The following is a 21693-nucleotide window of genomic DNA, read 5'->3' on the forward strand; positions in this document are numbered from 1 at the left end:
TATGAATTTTTCCTTGTCTGTAATGGTGTACAAGCAATGTTTTTGAAACCTGGATCAGTGTTGGCTAACAACCAAAAGCTGAAGTGTATAGTAGGTTACATGAAAATTTGGCTTTTTTTTTTTTTTTTTAATAGAAAAATAACATAACTGCTGATTATTTGAAACTCCATTAAATCATTTGGCATTGAAAATAGTCAGCAGCAATTAAATTAAATCTCTATCAGAAGTAACAAAGTAATCATCTCCTATTCTTAATATATACACTGATTTCATATATAGTATATATAACTGCTTAAAAATCTAAAAGACATAATTTTAAAGGTCATTTATACAAATCTTTTTTGTAAGGAATGCTTCAAACTTAACTTCTTCAAAGATTTATACAAAACAGTTTATTTTAAGAAGTAATCATCAAAACTAATCTTCTCTCTTGTTTTTCAAGTCTATGGTATATAAAAAGAGGAAAGAAATTGTCTATTATGTACATTTCAGATTCCTTGCAAGCTGTCACTGTAAATAGCCTCATATACACATAAGACCTCTTTCTGTGCTGTTATGTCAATGTAAAGGAGCATTTTAATGAATAAAAATTTCATTGGCTTCCATCTGAGGGTCCTCCATACTATAAGCATCATACAGCTGGATTTAAATGCATGCTATTTATAATAGGACTGTTAAGAATGGGATGAAAAAAAAAAAAAAAGAAAGAAAAAAACTGGAAAGGAAATGCCCACCAAAAGTCATTTTGATTCAAGTGTTTGTTGTGTTTTGAAGCTTTTGGAAAATCACCAGTTTGCAATATTCTTCCAGATTATTTATAACTTTATCTTTTGCCATTTCTTTTACACTTTGTAACAGTATGCAATAAATGCTGAGCTGCAACAATTTTTTTTTTTTATTTCCAAACTCAAAGCAGTCTGCCAGTAGCAGTTACAGGGAAAACTACTGTATCTGTGAAATGTACAAAAGACTTCAGTCTTTAGCTGTAGGATGACAATTAATCCAACACAGACAAATTCCTCTTTTGCTCCTTCCCTATAAACCTAACAGCAGAGATATTTTGAGATGATAGTCCACTGCAAACAATTAGCTTGCTAAATTAAAAGATTTTATTTTTTTCAGATTTTTAATAGCAAAGAAAGCATCATTTTGCCCTCAGTAACACTGTAAGAACTGAGTAATCAGAAACGAATTATTGATGTGTTTTTTAGACTGATGTGTTGGCAAGAAAAGCACAAAAAGGAGAAAATGAAACAAGATTTCAGTTACAGTTGATCCTCAAGAAAACATAACTTTTCTCCTTCTTTTAAAGTAATTCAGTAGTTGGTTGTGATTCATTTTTACAGACAAATTTAGCCTTTTTCTTTGCTATTGTTTTCCTCTATTGTTTAGAAGAAAAGCAGAACTATATACAATCTTTCAACTACATTAATGTATGTGCAAATTTTATGACTGTGAAATCAAATAAAACAATATTGAGGAAGCTCAGAACAAAAGCTATCTATAATAACTTGCATTAAGCAATTTACTTTGTGCTTGGTATTGTTTAGATAAGCTAATTAGGGAAGATTAACCTTTAAATTTTTATATTCTAAAGTACATTGATCTCATTCTTGGTTCTTAATGCTTTTAGCTCTGTAAACAACGTTTGACATTTGCTAATAGTAATGTCAGGAACAAATGTCCCCCATCTTACAGGTAACAAAGATTTTAAACTGGGTTTTTTAGTTTTTTTTGTTTGTTCGTTTTGTTTCGTTGTTGGGTTTTTTGGTTTTTTTTTTGAGAACATGAACATGTTGAGGATTGGTAGCAATGCAGTCTACTTTTTGTTTTTAGTGCTGAATTAAATGATGACATTACTGTAGAAATCATTACTTGGGAAAGAAATGCTCAACACTGAAATGTATTAGGTATGCAGTAAGACTTATTTTTAAGTAATGGCCACTACTCTATTTTATTTAAAAGAAACAAAAACACTTTAAGGAATTAATGTAAGAAAAAGCAGTTCTCAGATGTTTTCTGATCTCGAATCTGAGGCACTCAATTACATACGGAACTCCAAGAATTTTATTGCTGTTGTGCCTCTAATGTTTATACATAGTTCCAATATTTGTCTTTGTGTATGCCCTAATTGAAGTATTCAACACTGAAAATTAAACAAATAACAACAATTCAGGATAGATTAAATGTTTACCTTTCAAGTTTTCCAGTATCTTTCTTAACACAAAGTCTGAGTCAGTCCTAACTCAGATTGTCTTTTTTTTTTAAACTATGGAGTGCCCAATCATCTGCTCAATAAATTTATTTGAAGAATCCAGAAGAGACCATTAAGAATGGAAGTTTTAAACATATTACTCAACAAATTGCAGACATGAAGTTCCAGAGTTCAGAAGAAAATTGGTAACCACTGAACCAGAGGAGAATTTACAGGACAGGCCCTGTAGCAATACTAAATTTTATTAGTATTACACAAGTGCTAGAGATTTTTGTAAGTGTAATACAAAAGCTAGATGAAATAGTAGAACACTGATTATATGTAATGGATCTGTAATACGTTTCTTTCAGTTTCACACGATATAACAGTTCAACATGTGTTCTGTGTTTAGATGGCTTATTCCTTGAAATACAAAAACGTTTCATACTCACCCATGCTTACTCTTCTATTATAAACAAAAGCTGTTGGAAAAATCTGAAGAAAATCAAATAAAGGGTGAGGTCTTGAGAACACCAAGAAACAAGCATGAATAAAGTAAATGACTCCTCAAAAATAGATTTTTTATTTCTTTCTTTATTCGTTTGTTTGTTTATTTTGTAGAAACATTAAGGACATTGGCTTTTGAAAGATATATCTACCATTAAATGTAAGCTGATGATTTCAAGTACCTAACTCAATGGAACTTTTAAGTATTTATTTATTTTTTGTTAGTGTTAAGCCCAAAATGGAACTGGAGCCAATGTTGAAAATGGTATTTGTTCTATTACTACATCAAATATTCCTAACAAAAGCTGTATGTAGAAGAGAGGATGCTGTGGCTTAACTTCTTTTTGAGAATTCCTTCTTGCTAAAGGCTGATTCCTAACTTGAAGAACAGTGCTTAAGCAACAGCATAAAATTTTAAAATACTATAATTACTTTTGTTAGGAGCTGATGCTGTGACATCTGTAGAGTTTGACAGAAGCTATAAAGCCAATGTCTATATCTGCAACCAGAAAGGCAGGACTTGTCTAATTTGGAAAAAGAAAACTAGTATTTTCCCTTAGTATCTCATGCAAGATTCAAAGGCCTTTTGAAAGTCCCACTGATTTTCCATCATTCTTCTCTTTATCCATTTTTATGCTGACACCTGAAGAAAAATAGCAAGATCAAAGTATGGCACTTACCCTGGTAATGTCTTCTAAATTGTTATATCACTCCAGTCTGAGCAATTTAGAATCCTACTTTTAATTTCAATTGGTTCTTTTTGGTCTCATTTCCTAATACATGGCAATTTATATCTAGCATTAACCAAAACACAGTATCAAGTTAACATAATAATCAGAGGCTAACTTTAATAATGTGTGGCTAAACTACTTATGAAAAATGTCATTTATAAAGCTGTTTTTGTCACTGAGCATTGTCTGTATGAATATGTGCATACCAGAATATTCATACAATATATATAATTTTATTTATACAAAATATATATGATATTAAGCATTTGTTTGCTATTGAGATTGGTGGAAACTTATGTTTCCAAACTCCACATGGGAGATTCTCAGCATCCTTTCGTAGATATCTACTGCACAGGGAAAATATGTTCTGAAAGTTTGGTTCAGAACGTGATGTATTACGAGACAGAAACTTCAATCAGCTCTGGCTTTTTTTTTTTTTTTTTTTTCTTTTTTCTTTTTGTCTTCAATCCAAATTTTTGCACAGGGATTCATTCAGCTTTATCAGCTGGCTAATAAACTGTTATTAAAATGAGGAAGACTTACTGAATACACAATATTCTTAATGAGTCATGAATTTGGTGTTGAAATAAAAGAACTTTGTCCCTTTCCTTCTTCTAGCAGTTATTCTGTTTTGTGTCTATTAGTTCATACTTTTAGTCTCTATCTATGCTAAGTTTTTTTATAAAACTGATAACTGACTATTCTGTCAAACTTATAGTACTGAAGACATGGGGAAGGTAAACTAGATCTGCACAAATATGTTACCCTCTTCCAAAGCATCAGTGTGTTACTCTCTGATTCTGCATTATACTTAGTTGCTTTTTTTTCTCCTATGAAATTAATGCGGAAGACTTATGAATGTGTAAGAATGGGTCCTTATGGACATTTTGAAATAAAATGTTAGGACTTTAAACCATAGACTGGTGAGATATTAAATATAATTTTTACTTTCTCTTTTTTCACTTCAAAACTGGAGAAATCATACAGCTGACCATTTTGCAGCTACTTAATGCTGTTGTAAACAGATCATAATAAGCACATGATATACATGATTGTCTGGGCTGATAAATGGCAGTGTCTGGATTGTTCAGCATCAGTGGAAGGAGGGAACAAGAAAAAAAATTCCTTCCTGATTGCAGCTGCAAATGGAAGCAATTTTTCTTTCCTGCATTAATGAATGCAATTCATGTAATGCATATTGCTACAGTCAACAGCAAAATTTTCATGTTCGGTTCACAGACATAAAGTATTTTAATTAAGAATATCAATGAGCAATGACAATTCACTTCCAGAAAAAGCAAAGAAAGATGATTCTTTGGCCATGTAAAAGGAGTTGTTTTTCTGTGAATACAGTTTATCAGTGTAAAGAATTCACTTTCCTAACAGTCTTTGATGAAAGAATATTCTTTAAGCCATATTATGTTTTATTTTTCTGTTTTCCTTTTCTAACCTTACTTCACATGCAGTATTTGACATTAAGCCTGCATTTTACAGTCTCTAGTGATAAAATCACTTCATTTGCTATAAACATCACAAATTAAAAGAGCTTTCAGCAACTGAAATCCAGTGCAACATACACAAAACTAAAGTAATTCATTGTCTAGAGACCATAACAAATTTTAATGTGCATTTACAGAGTAAACAGAGGGTTGAAAGTTGTCAAACCAGTGGAAGTGAAGGCAGGTATTACAAAATCCACACAGTACAGAATTACAAATTAAAAAGAGATGGTTTGTCAAAAAGAAGAAAGAAAAAAGAGAGAGACAGAAAGAAAGAAAGATGTTTGTTGGTGGCACATCATACAGATAATATTAAAAACTGGCTTGCATGAGGACCAAAGTATATCTACTTGGAAGTTATATCACACAGACTGTAAGCAATTTACAGAATTTAAGTTAGTTTTGCATATACAGAAGTTGCAAAATAATAGAAAACACATTGAAATATAGAACACACATGAAAAAGAAAGATGTATATATATAAACCTCCACGCAGTCATCAGGGGTTGGCCTAAGTCAGCAATTGCCACCATTGAACAAGAAACATACTAAAAAAAAAAGCCCACAGAGGAAAAAGAATAACAACAATAACAACAAACTATTTTCATTTGTTTTCAAAAAAAGAAAGTCCTCTGGTCTGCTTAGCTGCTCTGCAGAATTTCTTTTCTGCTTCCTATTCCTCATGCAGAGAAAAAATAAAAATAAAAATAAAAAAAAAGAAAGAGAGAAAGAAAGAAAGAAAGGAAAAAGAAAAAAAACCACACTTTTTGTCAGAGTCTGTGGGATGGGTTGGGGGGTCGATGTTGAATCAATATTCTTCATCTCATTATTTGGCCTCTGTTTGCTTCTAGGCTTGAACAATTCTTTTAGCGTAGGAAGCCAAATGTCATCCATGGTTAATTCTACAATACTGATGACTCGCAGACTAACCCCCGAGAAGTCAAGGATGAGGCTTCTCCTCGCCGAAAGAGAAGGAAACTAGGTCTTCTGTTATGAAACATTTGATTACATCACACCAGTTCTCTTCAAACAAAAGATCAGTGATATTCCAAAGAAAATAAGATATATCAAGAAAATGTGGTATCCTCTTCCTTTTATAATATTTATTTATTTATTTATTTAGTATTTTTGTTTGTACTTCCTGAAGAAGGTGCTCCTTGTGTAGAGATTTAGAGTACATTGGGTGCAGAGTGATGGTTGGAGGTTAGGGTCAACTTTGCTGTCCGCTCCGTGGATTTTACAGGCGATTTGCTCTTTGCTTTAAGAAGAGAAAGTGATATTGGAAAAAGTCAGCACTTTTAGATTAAAGCAAAGCACCCTTCACAAAGCCACAAACAAGAAGCAGGACAGAAAGTCCATGGCTTGTAGCTATCCTCGCACCTGCGGAAGAAGTTATAAGATATTCGCTCATCTTGCAGATTTCCAATGCTCCTTATAAGGCTGTTTTAAACATACACATTTATATATTTAATTAGCTCGCCAGGTTGGCTCTGGTGCCCATGAATGTCTTGGCATGCACTGCAAATAACAACACATACAAGTATTTCAGTCCCAGAAGGTTTTCTGCTTTGTTTTGCTTTTGTTTCTTGTCTGTTTTCTTTTTTTCTTTTTTTTTTTTTTTGCTGTTTTTTTTTGTTTGTTTTTTTATTAAAAAAAAAAAACAACAAAAAACAACAACAACGTTATTAAGTGGAACAATATACCAAGAGGAACAAATTCAAACATTTTCAACTTCAAAGCATTCTCTATAAAATTGTTTCCATCATTGCCTTGTTACAAAAAGAATTATCTACTAGCTACAGAATATTCCCTTGTAAAATAAAAGAGATACTGGCAAACGACTGTGTTATTTATAAGGGGGAGAGAAAATGCTAAAATGTGTGAAGCGCTTATTTTGAGCATGAATATTTTCCCTGGCTATATATATTTTCAAAGAAAGCTATAAAAACAATGATGTATATTATTTTTCTAAACATAGCTGTATATTTTAAGCTTGTTACCAAAATAAAACCAAAACAAAATAAAACAAAAAAATAGTCAGAGCTACTCTAATTGAAATGTTGTCACACCAAGGACATGAGTACTTAGACAACTTGCATGCTAAATCTCAGTGTTTAATAATGCTCTATTATAAAAATTAGATTTAGAATTTGAAATACATCACTTGAGTAAATATCATGCATTTACTTTGATTATGCCATATGTATGTTATAACAGATTAACACATGATTAACAAATGTATTGCTCTGTTGAAAAGGATGAATGTTATTAATAGTTACAGGCATCAATTCCATAAAAAAGTACTAATAGTGTTATGATAATGGTATAAGCATCCATAATATTGTTGGACATTAAATCATTGATTATTATTTAAAAAATCTATTAATCATAAATAAGTTACTTTTGTAAAGAACTGAATATTAAATTGAATACCAAATTCCTTTGCAGCGCTAAAGCACTTATATCTTCTCAATAAGAACATGCACAACAAAAGCCAAATGAATTCAAGGCAAATGATTTTTTTAAAAAAATTTTTCAGACATTTTTTTACACAGTACTTCTCAATATCTGATAATGTTTATAAGTGTAGGACTATTATTTTGGTTTCTACTTTTTTCCCTTCAAAAATGGGGACTAAAGTCAATCCCAGGTCTCTTAACACAGCTTCCTTCTGTAAATACACAATATGAGATATTGCACATATAGTAGTTATCACCATAGACTTCTTCTCTGAGTGAATTCCCTACTGCATGCAGGCAAAAGCAGGAAGCATGCTTGCTTCTTACTCATCTAACAATGCTAACCTTCCTGTACTGTACTGCAGTAGTTTGCTGGCCTTCTCAAAACATTTGTTTTGTATTAGGAAAAAGCAAGAAGCCTACTACAAGTTCTTCCTGTGGGTTGCTCTTATGCAGGCAGTATTTATGTACTGGTACACAAATGTTGAGTTCTATTTCAAGTTTGGATTTTATTGTGGCATGGCTTTGTTCTGTCTTTTATTTAAGGTGTAAAATATGTCATCTGACAGATATCCTAAAGGCTTTTCTTTCCCTAAGTACGTTAGCAGAACATAGTTACAGAATCTTTTTTAGTGTAAGATGGTTTCACATCATACTGAATTATTTTCATTCATTACACTTGCATTCAAATATCTTTTTGATTGAATTAGAGAAATACACTGCTTAAGACAATTGCAGTGCATCTCCAAGGCAATGGAGACACATTTATTCTACACAAAACATATACAATGCAAATGAAGACAAATACTCACAAGAGTCTCATGGATATTTTTCAAGGATTTTTAAAAACAGTGGTATTATAATTTCAGAATTTTAAAGCTGTAATATAGTGTGGAAGAAAAAACATACAATAAAAAACAGACTTGACTTGTACTATTTCACAGGGGGGAAAGCAATGCCATTATATTTACAAGCAAAACATTAACTTTTTTGTTTGTTTGTTTGTTTTTCAGTATAACAATCCATAAGTCTCAAATTAGGGGTCAAATTTTGCAGACACATTATAAAATTATATATATATATATATATATATATATATATATATATATATATATTCAATAATTGCATAAATCACGAAACTCTCCACAAACTGTATCATGTTCTACATGTATATTCTTCTGTAAACGAGTTTGTTTTTCTTTATGTTGGAATAATTTAGATTAGAGTACACACAGAAAGTGCAAGCTAAATACAGGTCACATGAAAAAATACTGGGGTTATAGTAACATTAATTCAGCTTCTAAATGAAGACAGAAGTTAAGATTGCTGAGAAACAGTTTAGACATGTCTTAAACTGTATCCTTTTTATGGTTTCAGGAACTGGTTGTTACATCCTAATGTCACAGCAGAACAGAATTTACTGGTTTAGTAGTGTCCAAAATGCTGTCAAATCCAAACTAATACATATCAGTAGCATATCACCCTCAGTGAAATTGATTCGTAGTCTTCAGTGACAAATAAGATTGCTAAGTGCACTCTCATCTTTTCAGTGATGCTTTATGGAATGCAATTGGCTTTAAAAATCATAGAATCATAGAAATATAGAAATATTAAGATTGGAAAAGACCTCTAAGATCATACACAGGTTTGACTTATTATTTTTTTTTTCCCAGAGATGCACAAAATAATTTAATTGGTTCTCTTATGAACACAAGAGCCTCTTTAGATTTTGGGAGAGTAGAAGCTCCAAACATAGAATATTAATATAGCAAAACTCACAGCAGCCTTTCCAGAATTATTCCTTTTTTTTTTTTGGTCAGTCATATTAGTTCACATTCTATTATTCTGCTTTCCATCTTGATAGAGTAAAAAGAAATGGAAATTTCTATTTTCATTGCAAATCCAAAAGTCTTAAGGTGGATAAATCAGAGATTTTATTGCACTATTTTAAATGTAAGTTATAAGAAAATTAAAGATTGAAACCCATATGTCAAAAAACACAGAGTATTCAAACTTTGACTTTTCATACAGATCTGCTTTTGGTATACATTTCTGACTGGAACCGAAATAGTATCACTGAAAGTGTGAGTACAGTAATATAAGTAAAACACTGTAGATCTAGATGTGGATTTTCTTAATCAATTACTCATTTCCATGTAATTTATAACATTATTTTCTAATTAATATAATGAGAAATAAAAGAGCATTGAGCAAAATTGGACTATAATTATGCTACCCCCAAAGACAATAATTTGGAAGAAAAATGGTGGTAGGTATGCACATTTTATTTCTACATTGTTAGTTAAGTTCTGCTTGATGTGTGAGTCAAGGTTACCCGCATCTTGGCCTACCAATCACTGTGATTCTTGATGTGAGAAATGTATTCTCATGTGTTGTGTTTTTTTGTTTTCTGCCACTGACACACATAAAAAAGAACATTTCTACATGAAATATTTAGCTTACTCTAAATGCTGTTTTGCCAAAGACATATGATAATGAGATAGGGTTCTGTGCAACATTACAAAAGAGTGGTTTATGACATTAAATTATGTGGAACGATGGTTTCACATAATTTTTTTTTATATTAGTTTATATTAGTTTATATTAGTCGGGTTTATTTCTGTATTTTTAGGTTTTATTTACATAAATGCCAGGAAAACAGAGAAAAAAGAACAATTGCAATTGATAATTTTGATCTGATTGTTTAAAATAATAAATTTATTTGCCACAAAAACTTCATGGCTCATAGTATACACCTCAAGGTTTTAAGCACCAATTTTGACCTGCTAATGAAATTAATTTTAGCATGTAGTATTATAAAATGTTGTGAATCAGATGAAGTTATAAATTGTTATTTATCCCTACCTGATCAAAAAGCTTGTTCCTTACCACATATCTGAATGACTACAATACTTCTCTTTCACTAGGATACTGATCAGAAAAAAAAATGTATTAAAAACTTGTATAAAAACCCAAGCAGAGAAAAGCTAATGCTGGTTTCATGATTTTGGCCATTTATTTTTCACAGCTGGAAAAAAACCCAAACAAAACAACAACACCAACAAAACAAAAACAAAAAGAAAAATATCCCCTCCAATTTATAAACTTAGCAGTTAGTTCAGATTCTACAGCTTTAGAATTCCTTGTTTATAAAAGCACATTGCACAGTTTGCCACGTTAGATATCTCACACTTTCCATTTGTAAAGCTGGAAATTTAGCAAGTTTAGCGTTCCTTGTGCTTGGTAAGATCTGTGAAATCATCAGGATGAAATAGTGTACTGCATTCCAATCTTCAATATTTAATGCCTCTGATGACTAGACTCTTATTTTTGCTTAAAACTAGCAAATTATTGTCATATAAATAACAGAGAGGATCTATGTGAATTTGTCAGCACTGCTTCAATGTCTTACTAAACATGTAAGTTCAGTGAGGATATACTTCAGTTTCTTTCAATTAATAAGCCACTGACCACAACATAAGATAAACTTCTGAGTAGTATCCTGTTTTCATGCTGAGCAGAACATGAAAAGTACAGCCAGTTACACAAAAGTCCACCCTAGATTCTTTATATGTATTACATAATGCTAAACTAACTCTGCCTATATAGTTGTCCTTTCTTTACTTATGTTCAATACCAGATAATTTTTTTCAACTACTGATTTCTGAAATCATGCAGATGTTAAAAAAGCTATTTGTTTTTATTATTTTGATTTTTTATTTTTTGGGGAAATTTATGTTGACATCTTCCATTTTGAAGTGCTCTCTTTGCTGTTGTGTAACACTCAAGTTTGCTGTATATTCTGTTAAATTTGAAACAGCCTTCTTAGCCCCTGTTTCAGCAGCATGAAATCATAATTTTCTATGATTTTCATGTAAAATAAGTAAAAGTTCATGAAACATCTGCCTTAATTTTATTGGGGAAGTTCATGAGTCATTACATTTATTGGAAGGCATTTGCATTTTTATGTCTAAAATTATTAGTGAAACCATGTATGGTTGATTTTATTGGAAATTTTATATGAATGTGTCTCACATAGGTTTGAAATAAAAGGTGCTTCCTCTCTGGCTTACCAATTGCTACATTTTTTGTTCTTTTGAACTGCAGAAATCACAGTTACCTATAGCTTTTATGTATGACTGGCATATATACTCACACTGGGTAAGAAAATTTCCCTTCAACAAATGTAAAGTATTCTTCCTTCCTCAGAGGAATTAGTCTTTGTATTTATTTCAAGGATCAGTCATTTGTGTTTGATTTTGGGGAACCAAGTAGTAACAAAAATGGCAGGCATTACATTCAGGTCTCCTCAAATAGTAGATACTTCTATTTAGTCTTCTAGTCCATCTTTCTCCATCGGCTGTACAGTAGTCAGATTTCTTCCAATTCAAATAATGTGAATTGCCCATCACCCAGTTATGTGTGAATGTACAATATAGGGCAAATAGATCCACCTTATATGCCAGAAGAAAAAATTGTGATATTTGTGATACCGTGAGTTTCTTGCATTTTGGAAGAAAATTACTGCTTCAAACCAGTGGCAATGTAGAAATTAATATGAATTTTGAAAAGAATGGTAATTTATGAAAGGTTATGTATTGGTGCAAATTTAGAGTAGGCTATGTATTAAATTTCTGTGAAGTCTATTTACTTAGACTTTACATCCAGTGTGTAGCTTCGCTGATTTGCATATCACTTTTTATGCCTGTGACACCCAGAAAACAAATGAGGAAGAGGGATGGGCTCCTAGATGGATGGTTATTCCTTAGCTTTCTCTAGGTTAAAGCACCCAGGCAAACGGGTATTTGGTGCTGTTATAGGTCAAAAGAAAATGACAACTTTCCATCTCTGAGCAGGGCAGAGATTTATGTCACAATAACTCCAGCAGCTGGGCTGGCACATATCAGTCTTGAACTGACTCATAATATGCCTACAGACATGTTCAAATGAAAACTTGAGATAGAAATCCTTGGGAGAGGAAAAATCTTCAGAGACTTCATATGTTGGTAGCATGTCACAAAATGATACTTGGCTTCAGGGAGTTGTCCAGAACTAGTCATAATAAATCTATGGAGAGATATCAATATGATGAAAGAAAAATGGATGAATAGAACTTGAATGGATTCTGCAATTTCACAGTGTTAGGATGGATAGTAGTGGAATTACTAGCACACTGACGTGAACATATGTCAGACTGATAAGGGATACGCTGACTCAAACAACTAGAGGACAAAACCGAATAGGGACTAAACGACTCAAGTCAAAAGCTGTAAGGTTTATGAACCTTCACTCTATGGAGGCAGAATGACAGACTGTTTAGCTTAATTTCCTCTTATAGACAGCATCTTTTTCCCCTTACAGCTGGAAAAAAACATGAGTATTAACTAAGGAGGAGGTGTACGACCACCAAAGACCCTTATTGAAAACTCCCAAATTGTCTAGACACAACTGCGTTACTATCCTGAGGGCAGTCTCAGACCTAAAGTAATACAACCTAAAGTATATAACAATGAAAACACACATTTCCCTTTGTTGATCCCCCATCCATGGAGAAAGATATGACACTCAAGACAACATATGATCCGAGGAAGTGGTGAAATCTCTCTCTCTACATATCTGTCTTCTCTTTTTCTTGATCTTTTATTAATTTCTCTTTATTTTCCATTACCTAAATGTGTGTTGGAGTAGTTGATAAGGAAATAACACGTATGTCAATACCCTTATCCATAATGCTTACTAATTGTTGTTAGAAAGTTGTCTTATTTTGTCTCAAAGTGGTTGATTAATTGTTCTTAGAAAGATCAATGAACTGTCTTGTACTGTTCCTCTCAGCATCTGTCTGACTCCATCATTCCTGCAAAACCTGTCTAGTGCTCTATCTGAGAGATTTCAAAGATTCACCTTCTTCCCAATCCACTGAGTGAGATGAGGCAACATATACCGGATTTTACATCTAGGCTGCTTTCTACACCTCTCCTTATATCAATCCATGCCTAAGGTAAAATTTATGTTGTTTTTCCTCTACAGCATATCTGGGAGATTTGGTTTTCTTTTTTAATTCTTCAAGTAATGCTTTGATCTTTTTTTTTTTCTTTAGTTCTTCACTAGAACCAGGCTTCCTAACTGGGACATCATTCAGTATTGATTAACACGTATTAACATATGAAGTTAAAATCAACACTAATATTTTCAAAATGTAAGACGTAATAGAAATAATTGGAATTATTTGACTACGTCATTCCTTTACTCTGAACAGGCAGCAGAGGTGGGGTAAGATCCCTGAACATATAGCTGAATTGGATGGCAATCAATATTGGTAGATTTTTGTACTGTTCTGATGAGAACAGTGAAAAATCTGCTAGATTTGAATCCATCTTTTTTCATAAAAATGAATTGCATGATGTTATTGACTTTGCTGTCTCTTATCTCCTTCATCTTCAAATTCACTATTATCATTTCCATCAGTTCATTTCATTCTGTATTAATAATGCAGCTTTATTTAAATTGCATTAATATCTGGTTTTGAACAAAAAAGTATTTTGCACACTAGCATGCTAGAAAATCCTGACACAGTTACGCATTGGCTTCATGAGTTTCATTCATGTCTATAGAAGTGTTCATATGTATGGAAACTTAATGAGTCTGCAGGTGAGCTCGGGTATCGGCAGACTATATCATCAAAGATTCAGTTTCTGAAATTTCAATTTTCCCAGCATTTTCATCTGCTGTTCCTGTAAATATGCTTAGAATACATCAATAAATTTGATACCCATTTCAGAAAGTAGAAGTAAATTAAATACTTCATTCAGTAAAATGAATCAAAGAATCATAGAATGTCTTAGGTTGGAAGATCATCTATTTCAAACCCTCCTGCTGATGGCAGGGTTGTCACCCATTAGATCAAGTTGCACAGGGGAATGAAGTGGAAATTAATTGTCTCTCACATACAGAGTATATGCAGAGAAGAGTGTGTCAGAGTCAGCAGGATTTTTGAGCTTAAGACATACTGCTTTAAGCTTAAGATATGTTCACAAGTATATTCCTTCCTGTAGCAACTTAAACATCTTTCAGTGCTCAGCTACTTCATGTTTCATGTGTGCAACCAAGGGTATAAAGAGTACTTGATGTTTTTGAATATTTAGAGGCAGTGCAAATATAACTAATTACTATTCTAATCACTAGATAATTACTATGTTGTTAATTTTTTTTTTTTTTTTTTTTTTTTTGTAATGATAGTCAAACTTCCATGAGTATCTTCCTTTTTTTAGATAAATTGCCTTCTCTGTATCTAGGGCTCTCAGTTACAAATGTTCATGTATCAGCCATTTATAGTGAGATTCTAATTCTCTTCCTCCATATGCTTAGTGTCTGAGCCCGATATGACTTTTTTTCTTCACATTGAATGGCTCTTCACATGTATAAGTAATACACTGTCTTCAACTGTTTCTATTTCAGTGTGGTAATACTTCTATGGAAAAGGTTTGCTGAGAGGTGATTGCATATAGTTGATGACACATCAATGTCAGCTATTTAAATGAAGCTAGTGAGAGAAGTGAATCAATATGCAATCCTCATTGCAACATGTAAAAGATGTGGGGGGTAGGGGTTGAATAATCTCAAGCAAACATGGGCCTTAACTTGGTTACTTGGTTTTCTTTGCAAACCACTAGCAGCATGTTTTGTGACTGCTCTTATCAGTGCTTGGCACCTTTTCCTTTCATCCTATTCCCGAAAACCATGGATATAAAATGTCTTAGGCATTTTTTTAACGTGTGACAGAAAAATATGTAAACTGATGCATTTCTATTTATCTGTGTGAATGGTTGATTCCACAGTAAATGCACATTCTTGGGAGTCACCTATGGTATCCCATCCTCATCACTTTACCTGCATATGGTTATGTCCCACTCACACAAAGGTGAGAAATTTGTCTGTTAATCAAAATTCTTGAACTGACTCTTGTTAGTAACCACTTTATACTGTTTCTGATAAACACGGCTCTAGCATAAAATGTTGAGTATTTTCTTAATATACACAAATATAAGGATATTTGACATTTTTTTATATTGTTTTTAAACTGACAAAAGAGTCATTTCTGGAAGACACCATAACATTGCTGTAAAAAGTAAGTTTTATTTGAAGAAAAATATAATTGAATTCATTTTTAATCTCCTGCTTTTTTGCACTCTGTTCATCCTTTCATCTAAAATAATATTTAATATTACTCTTCAACAATGATGTCAAATGAAGAAAAACATACTAGAAGGGTTATTTTAACATGTAAGGAAAATTAATATTCTTTGTAAATATTTCATCATGAGATATTCAATGCCTTTGTTTGTCTTTCATGGACCTGGCACATTTTAGCTATATGTTTGACATAGAGTCAACCTGATCTCCTTCTATTCATATCATTTATATAAGAGCTATTTTCTTGGAACTCACCTGAGTTCCCTCTTGTCTCTACCCATGTGACTGGATGAATCTGTTTTCTTCTTTCTGATTCCTAGATTTTAGGAATTTTTTAGGATTAGATGTTCTGAGACAGGCACCACTCTTCTAATCCTTTGTTTGCCTGATAGATAATGAAGTTCTAGAGAGTAGAACAATTCCTTTAACAGAGTGTATCTCTGTCTAAAGGCTGTGACTCACAAGCTCAAAATTATTTAACTGCAGCAGTTTAAGAAGTTAGTGCCTCCATCTCTTTACCTCCTCCTCTTATGGAAATTAAATCCTTTATAGTAGAAGTGACAGAAGCAAATCCCATGCCACCTCTTCATCCACCTCAATTTAACAGACTAATGTTTTAGTTTATCATTTGTCATTGTCCAGTGATTTTGTTCAGTTAGGACAGCTAAGGATCTGACATCTATTTCCTCCTGCTATTCTGGTTTAGGGTAATAAATTCTGATTGGAGCAAGATGGAGATTTTGGAGTTGTAAAATTTTAAACTGTAAGAGCTAAATCAAAGGGTACAAGTAAAAGCCTTCAGTCTTTCAGTTTCTTTGATATAAATACAAAAATACTACAAAATGTTATAATCCCCACAGGCACAAAGCATTCATTTATAATTAGTATGGATCATTAGAATGCAGCTTGAAGGACTGTGCATTATTAATTTCATCTTCACATTTTAAACTTCTGATTTTCTTTTAACATTTATTTCAAGTTGTTTTAACTTTCTCATCATAGTTCTGAGGTGTGGATTCAGTCATAAATGCTAAATGTCATTATTCATTGTTATTCAAAGATTTTTCAGGTATAAAGTGATCACTGATCAGTGTATGTGAAGAATTAAACTAAACACAAAACAAGTATTTGAGATGTTATTTTTGACAGGCATGATGTTCTGTAACTATATTTTCAAACAGAATTATAGTATATAAATCAGTATTATTCTAATTAAGAGTTTTTAACCATCTAGATGTCTAGCTCACTCTGAGATTTACTACTAGTTTGTGGCTTTCTTTCCAATTTATTCTGGTTCTTGGCCTTTTATCTCTTAGTTGCACAGGAGGAAGTAGAGAAGATGGATACACCATAGCACTAAAGTCATGTTTCATAGGAATTTTCCTCACTTTCTCTTCCTCATTTAGATATAGAGTCTATAAACAAAGGGCTAGGAATGTTGGCTGTGACTGATATTTTACCACTTCTACTCTTTTCATAACATTAGGCAATTTTGTTGCAAGAAAACAGGATCTGTCATTAGATAGGGGAACAAACTTCACTAAGGCGGATCTGGCTGAACACCCACACAGACAGGATAGTGAATTGCACTGCCAAAAACATAACAACAATTCCCTTAAGGTACTGGATAAGGATAAGTTACAATACAGGGTTCGGGGCAGAGACTTATCTTCACAAGGCCAGGAATCTTCATCGGCTGCTCTTCAAAAGGCATCCAGGTTTATCATCAGAAGTGCAGGATTAATTAATTATTACTGTGGCTATAAAGAACATTATGTATCTAGAATATTTTTAAAGCTCATGAACTGTTTAATCAGACTAAAAATTCTTATAGAGAATAAGATAATACTGAGTGCTGAGTTTTTTAGCTAGTCTGGGTTTCAATGGTTTCAAAGAAAAAGACTAGAAAAAAAAGTTGATCAAAGTTAAGGAAAAAATAAAAAAGGCAACCATCAAGCACTTCCTCTTCTTGAATCTTTATGAGTTGAGAAACCACTGTTTTCATGTATTTTCATACAATTCATTGCACTCACAGACAGCTATCTTGAACTTCTTTAGGTAGTAGAAGCTGTATAAAGTTTGAATTCTTCTCACTTTTGAATTTCTTGAATTTACTCTCACTTTATGAGTGGGGGAGAACTCATTCTTATTCTTACAATTGACCCAATTTATTTCTAAATGAAAGCCGTTCTTTTGGCTTAAGAAAAGTACCCATTCAAACAAGCAGAAAATCCTAGCCATTATTTTAAAATATAAATAATGCAATAGATTTTCATAATGAAGTAGTGCATCATACGAAGTTTCCTGCTTCTCATTTGAAAAAAAAGCAAAAATGTCCCTTCACTTTGCTGTGTATGTGTCAAATAATAAACGAACTGTGCTCTGAAGCAAGGAAATCCCATCACTTATTTCAAGAACAGGTCCTGTCACATATGCTGCAATCTCCGATGACCCAGTGCAAGCTGCCTGATTGCATAGCAGTAAAAAGCAATTTGATTTAACAGACAAACAACTCATAAACAGCCTCTTTTTTCCTTCCTTTTTCCTTTCTTTTTTATTCTCTCTCTCTTTATTAACCATGTAGTGCATCTGCAATCTTTTATGCAGTTAATTTCCAAAGAAAATAATATCATACATGCAGTACAGAACGACTTTGAAGTTGTTCTGCTACTTGGGCACTTGGGATACTCTTATGTAATCCTCCACCAATTTTGTTTAAAAGGTAATGTGAGTCTGAAAGGTAAATTTTTAAATATCTAAAAGAAAGGAAGAGATGTGAGTAAGTAGCAATGGCAGGTGAATTGACAAATATATTGGTAACTACTAAGAAAAAATAGGAAAGATCTGAGCTTTGGATTAGTTTTTTCATGTTTCATTATAAATACCAATACTTTATAGAGGAATACATTTTAAAGGGGAGATACCACATATTTAAAGTCAGAATTCATTACTATCTTAAAAAATATTGGCATAACTAAGGATGTAAATAATCTCTCTTATTTCAGAGAGAGTATGTTTGAAGCAAAATATAATCAGTACTGTCTGGCATGGGCATATGGTAGTGAACAACTGCTAAAAGTTTGTACAGCAGAAAATGAACACAGACTGACTGGGAATAGAAAGGCATAGGAAGGTGACAGTATAGTATCAGCAACTGGCAATGTCAGTGATTTCCAAAAAAATAGATACTGTTTTGCATGATTTATCACCCCTATTTTTAACTTGCGGCAGGATTTAGAATTTCAGATCCACTAAAAATTATTGCTGAATTCAGCTAGACTAAGCACCAGGAATAGAAGTTGAAATTCTTGTGTTGATTTATTTTAACAGCAAGTAGACTGAATAAGATACTATTATTATTATATTATTTCATTTGGAAATCCTAGCCTAAAAACAGTGTTTTTTAATGCTGCCAAGACATCATGCTTTGTCAGTGAAATAATTTGGAACAAAGTAGTACTTCCCTGAAGAAGCTTACAGCTTCAAGGTCAACTGCTAACTGCCTAACAGGGCTACTTCTATTATCATGGCTATAATTTATTCTGCTACTTCCAAGAAACTAACTAACTAAATAAAAATAAAAAAGGACTGGCTTCATTTCAGGAAAAGAGAACTAAATGTAAATTTCAAGTAAAAACAGAGATTATATTGTAAACAGATGTAGAAGAGGATAGTCCTTGCATAATACTTTTGAAAGAATTTCTGAGAACTTTTGGTAACATTTCAGAAATAGAATAAAATATTCATTTAGTTTTTTGCTTTCACATACCTTAAGAACACAGATACTTCACTTTTTACTGTAAAACAATCACAACAACAGCTGGTGCCTCCCTGTCTTGCTTCTGAAAAAAACAGCCTCAAAAGCTAGAGTATCTTTCTTCATGAAGCAAGCAGTAATGTTGGCTGTTACCTTGGGATAAGCTAAAGCAGAACTTTGTCTTTTCACTTTAAAAAAAAAATGCAACATAAAAAAAAAAAAATAACAATAACTAACAACAACAATAATAATAGTAATACAGAAGTTGTTTTATATCTCAGAAGATTCCAAATTCAACAAAAAATATTTCTTAAGAGGTGGATAATAAAAAGTTCCTGGATTGAAAAGATAGAAGTGGGGGCTGGAAGGAATGTTATCTGTTTATCAGTATCAACAGACTCAAGAAACAGGTTCCCATCTTCTTCTTTTGCATTCACACCTGATTACCATCTTTTCAAATTATTTATAATGTGAAAAAAATGGTCTATCTGTCTTAGATAAAGACCTTCTGCTCTGTGCTCCTTTTCAAGCCACTCAATCCGATATTGCCATCACAGAAACAGTTTTGGTATGCAGTTAGGTCAATAGTTGAGTTTCTTACTTCAGGAAAGAACAAAATGTTGCAGGATACCTGCAAAGTCTGAATGCAAACAGTCAGAAAATGGGTCTAACATCACTTCTTCATTTGTAGCTATTCTCTGTTCTGTCAGACTGATCTTCATGAGTCTGAAAAGCAACCAATGGCTTTAAGTGCTTTAACAGAATATTGGCAGAACAGGAAGAGTTTTGGGTATATAGACATTTTCAGCACCTCAGATTTTGCAGCCCTTTGTATTGCTACGAGTGTTGAGAGTTGAATGGAACTAGACTGAGATTAGATTCCTTTTGCCTGAATTCTTTGCAGTTCCTGAAGCCCAGTTGATCAAAACATTAAATAGAGTTGCAAGACCCTATGATAATTGCACTTTTACCTTTGGTCTCAAATACATAATAAATTATGCAGGAAAAAGTGACTGCCACTCCACGTACACAGGACATTTTCTGGATGTATGCAGATTAGCCTGTCAAATTGCTCAAATTCCTGTTATGATGTGATGATTTACTTAATTTGATGCAGCACACGAATATAAAATGAAAGGGTCAAGCTGGATTTTTGCTTTCCTGACTTCTTTTTTTTTTTCTTTGAAATAGATGTTTAATGTTTCTCGGTGTACTATCTGGAAACTATTTGTGAGCCTTGGTTTTTTTTTTTTAGCTTTCTTTCTATACTAGGTCTTCACTAGTCTAACAATAATAAACATTTTTTCCACTCACGTAACATTTTTCTGAGCAGCACAAAATGCTGAATGAATTTCATAATGCATAGCCTCTCATAGTTATTCTTACAGATATTTCTGAGTAAAAGGGAAGAATGGCAGAAAATCTGCTCAGATGGGAAATGCTAATATTCAAAATGATAGTGATTATCAGCTACTTTTCTGGAGCTATCTATAAATATTTATTGCTATAAAAAATCTAGAATTCTGCAGTGCTTTTCAGAATGGAAGGAGTTAAGTACAGTGCTATCTATCACAAATAAATTCAAAATATTTGTATGATCAAAGCCAGTCTTTCCTGAATTAGTCACTGAGTTCTTAAGAAATAGTTTAATATTTTTTTCCCAGTATTTTCAGTGTCATATTTCCCCCTGCTGTTTAAGGTGTTTTTTTTCTTTGTTTGTTTTCTTGCTTTTTGTTTGAGATAGTCTGTGAACATGACAATAAAATTTACTGCTTGCCAATAAATATCTACTAGCTCTCTAACACTGGACAATATTTAATACAATTGCCTACAATTAGGAGTGCTTTAAACAGTATTACTGAAGTCAGTGTATTAGTTAACATTAATAAACACATCTCAGTCAGCCATTAAGCTTTTCAAACACAAACGTCTGGCTAATAATGATAAATTTCAATTTAATCTTATTTCTGTGTGGTATGTTGGATGGATGTATTGCTTACATGAAATGTAATCATACAATTATTTTATGCTTAAATGTACGGTTAGCATGATGCTGAAGAAGAGTTTCTCATTTGATGGTATAAGGAGATTTTGTTGATTAGACAATATATAAAGAAAGACTATTCCGTCCTAACTTTGTCATCTCCTTTTTGTTATTCTGAAGTCTCACAACTGAAATCTTGCCTTCCTCAGTCTTGAAATTCCATAGAGTTAAGTCTCCCACTGCCTTGTGCTTTTTGGATATTTCTATCTGCATAGAGTAACTGTGAAATGCAGAGAAATGTAGAATGCACCATGGATGGAAAATCAGGACTAAATATAATCAAGAAAAGTAAACTCAATCTCCATTCTCAAA

At 32.5% G+C, this 21693-nt stretch overlaps 1 protein-coding gene across 4 annotated transcripts in view; it reads right to left on the reverse strand.

The window, feature by feature from the left end:
• Nucleotides 1-229: 229 nt before the first annotated feature.
• VSTM2A (V-set and transmembrane domain containing 2A) overlaps nucleotides 230-21693 on the reverse strand; it is a 30636-nt gene continuing 9172 nt past the window's right edge. Inside the window, exon 5 of one of the 4 annotated variants that reach the window (XM_048939716.1) lies at nucleotides 230-6311. In XM_048939716.1, coding sequence (XP_048795673.1) covers nucleotides 6235-6311 — 77 coding nt within the window. In that variant the 3' untranslated portion in view covers nucleotides 230-6234. Of the gene's footprint in view, nucleotides 6450-8480; nucleotides 12458-21693 lie in introns of those variants that run through there. The other 3 variants (XM_048939717.1, XM_048939715.1, XM_048939719.1) reach the window with 3 other exon arrangements.

This window comes from Lagopus muta, chromosome 3 (assembly GCF_023343835.1).
Source record: "Lagopus muta isolate bLagMut1 chromosome 3, bLagMut1 primary, whole genome shotgun sequence".
Lineage (NCBI taxonomy): Eukaryota > Metazoa > Chordata > Aves > Galliformes > Phasianidae > Lagopus > Lagopus muta.